This window comes from Cryptotermes secundus, unplaced genomic scaffold (genome assembly GCF_002891405.2).
Source record: "Cryptotermes secundus unplaced genomic scaffold, Csec_1.0 scaffold832, whole genome shotgun sequence".
Taxonomy (NCBI): domain Eukaryota; kingdom Metazoa; phylum Arthropoda; class Insecta; order Blattodea; family Kalotermitidae; genus Cryptotermes; species Cryptotermes secundus.
The window spans coordinates 186,538-196,076 of NW_019734324.1; the positions used below are offsets into that span (position 1 = coordinate 186,538).

Consider the following 9,539-nt stretch of genomic DNA (forward strand, 5'->3'; position numbering starts at 1 on the left):
CCTTTTCATACTCAACTTAATGCTATACAGAAATAAGGATTCTTTCTGTTGTTGTTTCATATGTTGTAATAATATATTTAATCACTTCTGGGAGATCAACTTTTGAAGCATACCCTTTTTGGTACCGTGTATTGAAGTATGAGGAACTGGTGAACATGAAGTTAGATAATGGACTCTTATCCATAGTGTTCTGGGTTTGATCCTCCTCATACCTTTGTGTAAATGCGTTTTTACTCACAGATTGAAATATGTACCTCTACCAAAAATAAAACTTGGGAATGGGAAGAATATGAGGTCCCACCCCATAAATCAAATCCCATGGTAAGCTGTAGAGTTCCTCTGTCAACCTCACTGTCATGAACACTGTAAACAGGGGGGGGGGGAACAATTTTCTCTGTTCATGTTCATTTATTTCTGTGGGTGACACCACCTTATAAATAGGTTCTCTGCTTGTTTATAGGTAGGCAGATACCAGGAAGTTCAACACAGACCATATCTAAGGGCACTAGATGAACAACAATAACAGGATGTGTTGAAATTTCAAGTTACCAAGTATAATACATGCTATGCATATACATATAACAAGGCATAATCTTTAATAAGGCATAATTCCTTTGTATGTATAACAGTCAGTAAATGCTCTTACACCATGCATCAGATGTTTCAGTTATTTGTCTACATTTTTCAGTTCTTTCATATGACTTAGTTGGTTCACATCTGTTATCACGGGTGATACTAAGACTGCAGTATATTCTGCCTGGTGTTTCTATAATCTATTACATGATTACAGTATGCTTCTTTCTCAAAACTTAATGCAACTCAATGACTATTAACCTTAATTTTCACTAATGAGGAATTGTAGATGGTTCTCAGACTTTAATTGTGAGTACATATACCATTTCTGTTATCTCTTCTGACTGAGCACCATGGTTGAGTGGTTAACACTGCCTTCCAGGAGGCTGGCTTTCTGGGCTAAAATTTTTCATGATTTTTCATAATAACTTCACACAAATGTAGTAGTGCATAAATACAGGGCAAGATCACTTTTTCTCACAGCCTTTCCAATTTATCATTCACAAATCACCCTACCACAGGTTGCTGCTTAACCTATAAAAAGAACATACATCAATAAACAAAAAATCGGTGAACCTTCTTCCAGATTTCATCATGTAATATTTTCTTTCATGCAGAGTTTATTTTAATGCCATATTCTTATATTATCTCTGCTATTTCATATGTTCTTTAATTTCTTTCTTTATCAGCACTAGATAGTCTGAGCTACTGGCAACATAAATAAATAAATTATAAATAATTAAAAACAAATAAAATTTTCCTCTTTGTCCACATCTTTCTTATGGTATCTATTTTCACACCATTCTAGCCTTTTGTGCATAACTGTTTTAATTTTTTCACCACAGTTTCCAGCTAGTTTATTGTCTTCCTTTAAAAATCTTATTTTATTTAGTTTTTTTATCTCCGTCTCCCTTAATTTATCTCTGTAACTTTCAGATTCTACTACTAACATTTCTGTAATGGATTATTACATATTCATCAGTCATAATACTTTCTGTAATATAAACAGTTTTTGTGTGTGATTACAGGCATAATATATTGAAATTTCATTTCTTAAATTTTCTTCATTTTGAATACCAAGTATCATTACAGTGTTGCAAAAGTGACAGCTGGCAATTGTTCACTAAAGGCCAGAGATGAGTGTTATCAGCATTTTTTATTATTCTGGAACATCTATTGCACTGGACAATACTGGTGTGGATTTAACAATCGGTTAGGTATGAGTTTAACTGATGTGTAACCATACTCATTTATTGATGCCTGTCATGTAGAAACCCCAGGAACAACTAAGGCTCCAGTTCCATGTGAATCAGACATGGATTGTGTTGATACAGAAGCATGTTACAAGTCATTCTGCCTGGACCCATGCGAGTTCACTAATGCCTGTGCCTCAACAGCTAAATGCCACACCAAGGCTCACAGACCCATATGCACTTGCCCTTCAGGATATGAGGGCAACCCTGCAGTAAAATGCTCCCCAACTCAACCATGTAAGATAATGTGAATAATTCATGTACTGATGCTGTTGTCAGAATAGCAGTTTAACTGAACTTTGTACATTTGTTTCTTTCATTACAAGCAGAATGTTTAATTGTGCTTATTTATCATGGAGGATCTTTGGTTAGATGTACATTTCTAAAAATCAAATCAAATAAGGAACAAAGACATGATTAAAATATATGTGAATAATAATTGTACATGATAGTAGTCACTTAGGTGGTAAATGTAGTGGTTGCACTGTAGACTTGTATCTGGGAGGTGCTCTTTTGCAATCTTGGTTGGAACACTGGCTGTTCTGACTGTGGTTCTGTGTGGTTTTTCTCAGTTCCTCCAGAAAAATGTCAGGATAATGCTTCAGTTAGGTCATGACTGTTTCCTTTCAAGTCATCATCCATTAGTTGCTGTGTAGTCTGGATGCTGACAGAATCATAAAATAAACAACTCAGCAAGTAAAGTAGCCAGTTACATGTCTTGTGTCCCATAAAAATGACTCATTAGTTCTGTTTAACACATAAAGAGAGGATACTTTTATGAAAATCTGTCTTTTGAGACAAATATGTTCTGTAAGGAGGCAAACAAAGACACATATAGACAAGTACACATGGTAGAGTCAAGACGTTTGTGGGGCGTTTACTTCACGCTACCTTCATATACTTCCCTTCCATTTTCACCCATTTCTGCCAGCAGCCATAATAGTGCTACAAGCATTCCTGCTGGACTTTTTTTTTTGTGACGTGCATTAGTGCTGCCATCTTTCTCATCATCTTCTGACTGTATCCTGTGCCACTTCAGCAGGGCTTTCATTCTGGGGAATAGATACCAATAAGCAAAGCTACATTGGAGAATAGGGAGGTTATGGAAACAATGATACAGTTCTTATTATAAGAGAGAGCGTCCAATTTTCAAACTCCCAAAGCTAAGGTTATTTATGCTGAATATCTTCTTATAGAGTGTAAAACTGTACATGATTATGTTAATATTATACTTTTTTTTTTGGAATGAGCTTAAGGTGAATGATACACAGATATCAAAGAAAACCTTCAGTGTCACATTCCCCTTCGAGGTGTCCGTACAAAATATTTGCTTCCCAGGTGATGAGGTTGACTTTGTAGACTTCTTTCGTTATTTTACATTTGTGACAATGTACTGTCTAGTTAGCATATAACTAAATATTTGCTTAATACTCAAATTATGGTATCTTTGTGACTCAAGTTCTGATAAGAACAAAATTCACCAAATCAAACTTGGGTGCATTTAATGCTCTCTTCACACCGACCGAGTGCACATGCTTAGACATGAAGGCTCACACAAATACTGCATAATTTTGTGTGTGCACTGAAAGTTCACAAACTTTCTGACTCTACCGTGTCTGTGTGTGTGTGTGTGTATATATATATATATATAGTATTGTAACATGTTTACGTTACTGAAGACGCCGTAGAGATTGTTAATTGGTTTATTCAACAACCTACAAGTAATGGCTACAATTAATTATCACACAGTTGTGGGGTTTCACACTTTATAACCCTAATCGCAATAATCTGTTTACACTGTTGCGGGGTTTCACAATTTATAACCCTATTCGCAAATCAATTCACTCTGTCTTCAGTAGTCTACACGTTTACAGTATCACACACTCCCAATTACACAACTACACACACGTCCGGTACTTTTTTCCGTGACAGCTGTTATATTCCAACTCAACTCGTAGGCTGCTGCCTTGAGAACTGTTGATCACACACTTGCTCCTAGGCTTGCTCGGAACTAACTCGGAACTAACTCGGAACTGTGAATAGTCTTCGCTGCTCCGTATCTAGCCTCGTTCCATTGTTGTGTGGTGTCGTGTTGCTAGCAACGCTGTCCGGAGTTGTTTACTGCTGCCTAGCAACCGCGGTATTCCTTCGTTACGTCACCGTGCGGAGGGGGGGNGACTCGGCTAACTTCGGCTCCGCTCGGCGCGTCAGCTCCGGGGGGCTCCAGCTAGCGCGACACATCACACTGCTCCCTCCTTAAGGCTGTTCGTCCCAAATAGCCTAACGGTGCATCCCCGTTCCTTTGCTTTGGAGGCTGCTGTTGCAGCATCTGGTCTCCGGCCGTTACAACCGCTCCCTTCTTAAGACCAACTCATTTCGAGCGGTTTCCTTTCAGCTTGCCAGAAGATCCAGTTGTATCCCATTCATTCGTCTCACATTCAATCTTTCTCGGGAGGCCAGTTCTTTTACATTACCGGTTCCTCCGCTGCTTCAAGTCTCTTTTTTCCGTTTTGGAGGGGGTCGTCCCCTCCACAAGGTCCAATCCTTCATCATTTCTTTCTTCGGAGGTTCCTTATGTCAACGTAACAGCTCTTGATGCGTTGTTTGCACTCGCTGACATCGTCGATCCTCCTGGACTTCCCGCCACTTGCTGGTACAAGACCGTGGCGCCAAGTCCTTTCTCTGGTATCCGAAGGTTCCCTGGGGAGTTTCCTTCTTGGAGGCATTTCTCCAATGTCGTGCCACTGTCGCGTGATGGGATATCTTCCTGCAGATGGCAGCCAACTTCATCCGGGATTCATGATCTCCTCGGGTCCAAGATTTATCGAAGATGTTCCTCTGACGCCATGCCACTGTTGCACGACGGGACACTTTCCTGTGGACGATGGCCAATTTATTCTGGGGTCCGCAATTTTCCCGTGTTGGGTTCTTCATAATTCGTCGCTTTTGGTCCCTACGCCTTTTCTTCTTCGGTTCTCTGACCGGCATTACTTCAGTGTCTTCTATGGGTACCTCTCGTAACTCTGCCGCCTCAGGTTTCCTGTTCGCTGAGGCTGGCTCTTCTTCTTCTGGACGCGCCTTCATTTTTTGGCAGGCCATCATCTCATGGTGGCTGGCATTCACCCTTTTGATGGTGAGTGCGTAGTGTGGGGGCCTTAATGCATATGCCAGCGTTCACCCTTCTCCGCCGGCCATCGCTCGTTTCCCGACGGTTGGGTACCCTTCCTGTTCGTGTGTTTGTTGTGCCTTCTTGGCAATTCCTGTGTGTATCTGTCTGGCCTATCTTCATGTTCTCGGCGCATTTCATTATTAGCCTTCCTTTCGTAGGGGCAGTTATTCGCAAAGTGGCCCAGTTTTCCACAACTGCAGCACCCTGACTGTCTTCCGTCTCCTCGATGGGTGGGGGACGATCGGTACTTCCGGTATGTCTTGGTGCTACCTTCGTGAGGTCTAGCTGCTACCAGTACTGCTTGCAGCTCCAGTGCTTGTCGGAGGGCCTCGTTTACCTTCTTCTCCCCTCCCAGCAGTAGCTGAACCTTTATATCGGCATCTCGTATTCCATATACGAAGGCTGTTCCTGCCTCTCTTCCTATGTTGTCTGCCGTTGAGATTGTTAATTGGTTTATTTAACAACCTACAAGTAACGGCTACAATTAATTATCACACAGTTGCGGGGTTTCACACTTTATAACCCTAAGCGCATTAATCTGTCGACACTGTTGCGGGGTTTCACGACTTATAACCCTATGCGCAAATCAGTTCACTCTGTCTTCAGTAGTCTACACGTTTACAGTATCACACACTCCCAATTACACAACTACACACACGTCCGGTACTTCCTTCCATGACGGCTGTTATATTCCAACTCAACTCGTACGCTGCTGCCTTGAGAACTGTTGATCACACACTCGCTCGTAGGCTTGCTCGGAACTATCTCGGAACTGAACTCGGCGATGGCCACATTTCAACTAACTCGCAGGCAGCGCAGCTCTCTTATATAGTGGCTGTGTGTGCCTGTTACGTAGCAACACTGTTACCTCACGCTGTCTTATGTCACCGCGCGTTGACTTGCGTTGCATAGCTACCAGGTTTAGGTTTTCTCCAATGAAATAAGTAAGATAAATTATGCAGCTTAAATGCATAAAGTGTTACCAAGATTTCCTTATTTATTTTTAGGCCTTCTGTAATAAGATTTCCTCAAAATGAATCTTCAGTTATCATCTTAGTTTGCTTGCATATGTTACAGAGGCTGTACTTGCATAGCACAAACCCTTTCAAGCAGAATTCTGATTCCCAGTACTGAGTTAATATCTATAAATGTAAAATTCTTGCAAAACAGTACTGAATATTTACTGCCTTCAGTTCTCTTTCACCATGCGATTTCTTCAGACTGTTTACTTCTAAACTAAATGCTGCAATAGCACTAGGGACATATCAAAAAAGATATTTATTATTCAGAAGAAATTTGAATTAATGCTATGATCATTGGAAGAAATAAGTGCAGTAGCTACCTGCTTCATGTGAGTTTTTTCTCAGCTTATTATTTAACCCTTAAAATGGGGGCGACATGTTCCTCTGAATTTTGGGTTGATTTTCCACAGACTACATGGCTTTACATCTCAGAACTCAGATCTCATCATAACTTCCACTATGAGAACTTTGAATCATACAAGTACATAGATATTCTACTATTTTATTCTCAATGAGTTTCAACATCAAGTACATGCAGGGAATTGTAAATAATCTAATTTGTCTCTTGCTGTTTGCATTATTGTATGCTTTAATTTTTAATGAACTAGGAAGGAAACTTCAAAATATTACTACAACAAGAATAGCAGCAGTAATAATAGTTGTAATGTAATAATAACAACAATAATAACAGTAATACGAGTAGTAACAACTGTAGTAACAGTGATGTTGATAATAACAATAACAACAATAATAATGATAATGATAACAAAAAAGACAATGATGACAATGACGATGAAGACGACAACAACAACAGTAATGTACATAAGGAATAAACTACAAGAATTGTATATTGACATAAAGCATTTTATGTTTTCAGTAACTTACGAGTCCTTTGTCATTTGTAGCACTCTGAACAGTAGTGTATGGAAGGACCTGTAAATATTTACAGCACTTAGGTAGCTAGAAAGGATGTTGGTGTTGACTGCTTGTACAGCAGAGCTTGTGGAGAACTGTTGTTTCTTGTACATACCTATTCTGTCAGACTCCTTCCTCTTGTGTACATGTATTTCTGGTTGCTGTTGCTCTGATGTAGTGAGTTGCTCTAGCAACGATGACTGCCCGTTGACTGAAGCATGTTTTGGAGGAGTCTGTCAGCACCCTTGTGATGTTCACGATCCATGTGCTTTCAATGCGGTCTGCATCAATACCAACCATGGAACTGACTGCAGCTGTGCCGAGGGATATCAAGGCAATGGATTTGTTGGATGTGGCCCAGGTAGGGTGATTATAGTTAGCTTGTATTTTATTTTTGAAATGATGTTTGTCCTTCCACTTAGGAGTGAACTCATTTATTCATCTTATTTGTTCATGCATCCTGTTGTGTTATCCTATAAAATTCTCTGTGTTGTTTCTGTCTCATTCATTCGTTTCTTGTATTCTCTTCTCATCCAGGTTTCTTAACTTGCAAGTTTGTTTATTTCTGCTTTGATGTATTAATAAGTATATTTAAAAGATTTACTGTCACACCTATTTTCATTTTAAGAACACTTTGAATTTCCTAAGTGAGATGAGTTTACTTGTGTATATTATATCCGTATTGAATAAATGTTAACACCAATTTGAAAGCAAATGTATGCCAGATAATTCATAGAACTGCCATCGCCAAGTTGCAAGAGTCAACTCTTTATTGACCGTTGCAAGAGGTTAGAAATTAAACAGTAAATTTGTCTGACAGTCACAATCATTATACCCATTAAATTCTTATCAGCCACTCTGAGATATGATTCCATGGCAGATATATTAGTAATATCCACAACCTGTTAAGACATTAAGTACCATTATTATTCATATTGAAGGGAAATTTATGTCACATACAAAACTAGTGCATAATTTCTAGAATTCTATTTTCATGAGAATATTCTCAAATGGTGCAAAATGTTATATCCCATGAACCTTGTATTCTAACAAGGATAGACTAGTAATAATCACATATATGTTCAATGCTATTAGTATATTGTGGCATGTAGACCTGGTGCTAGGCAATGACTGCGAAACAAACAACTAGACAGCAGCCATTACTAGGCAACGGCCTATAAACAGCAACAGAGGAACGGCGTTTTGTATGTGGTCTCTGCTGAGATGTTATAAGCAGGACAGTTAGTTAGTTATTGGAGAGGGTGGGTTTCCCCATGCACTGTGACCTGTATTGGTCCATTGTGCTTCCCTCTATGATTTCTACCAGTCTCTATATCCTACCGGTACTGGTGCTTACCATCGGTCCCGCCCAGCCAGCGAGACCGGCTCTACTAGCTGAGAGGTATCTATAATGCTTCCCCCATCTACCAGAGGTATTAGAGACTGCTGTTGGGCGGGAAACGTACGTTAATTTGGCTCACTGACCTCCTTTGGAGATATGAGGTTCTTTTACGTGCCATAAAGCTACGACACGGGACCCACGGCTGGAAGTTCCTCCCGGAGGACTTGTTCCCTGAATTTTTCTGCCCTTAAAAATTCGACGACCTCCGCCGGGTATTTGAACCCGCTTACTATGAGTCATGAGGTGGGAACGTTACCTCTAGACTACGGAGGCCGCTAAGCAGGACAGTTAGTGAGCGAGGTTAGAGGACTGCTGCTGTACAGTCATTGTGAGCTGTTGCTATTAGAAGGTGGTAACTGAGGAGGGGGACAGTTTGTAAACCCAGAGGAAGGGGAATGTCTGCTGTTGGAAGCCGTTAGCAGAAGACTGGTGAAGATGCAGCAGGCTGAGAAGACTTACATGTGTGATCTTGTGAACTGCAAAGTGTGTGAATTAGTGACACAGCTATAATTACTTGTAGTCACGGTTCTGTAAGAGTTCAATAAATCCAATTACCAATCCAAACCCCATCTGTTGTCACTCATGCATGTGACAAATTGTCTCAGAAGTGGAATTGGATTGAGTGAGTTTTTGGATTGAAGACTGTAATGGTTGGTTTTATCATCAGCCTACAAAAATGGAGCAAATGATGGAACTGATGTCAACCAGGATGGATATCTTTCAAGAAAAGAAGACCCACTCTGCGTATGTCAACACAGCTGAACAACACATCAGAAGGGAAGCAGCCTGTACATTTGTTGATGGGGTAAACAAAGAGACCTAAGATGATAGCTACTACTGAGGAGAAGAGGACATTAAGCGAGGCGCTAAATCAAGCCCTTGATCTGGAGGCAGAGGATATGGCAGTTGGGACACCCTCCTTGCTCTGGTAAGCGAGCATGCCCCCCCACCACCACCACCACCACCACTCCAAGAGACCACCAATGACCAGTGTGCAGGGCTTCTGAGGAGCCAGGCGACTTATGGGGTAACTGCCCCCATAGGAGTGAAGCAGAAGACGACCAGCACTGGAAACGAGATGGAACACCTCTGAGAGACATGAGAGACGGCAGAAAGGTCTGAATGGCGACAAAGAAACAAAAGTGGCGGACAGAAAGGATGGCCAACTTCTGGAAACAAGTGGGTGCCAGTGGAAAATTGGGGGG

The 9,539-nt window shown here is 40.7% G+C and overlaps 1 protein-coding gene across 1 annotated transcript in view; it reads left to right on the plus strand.

Annotated features, from left to right (window-relative positions):
• The window catches only part of LOC111868671, a gene marked incomplete at its 5' end in the record, with an annotated part of 256,954 nt that overhangs the window by 144,902 nt on the left and 102,513 nt on the right, over positions 1 to 9,539 (plus strand). The window contains 2 exon segments of the mRNA XM_033753134.1: positions 1,845 to 2,063; positions 7,111 to 7,293. Coding sequence (XP_033609025.1) covers positions 1,845 to 2,063; positions 7,111 to 7,293 — 402 coding nt within the window.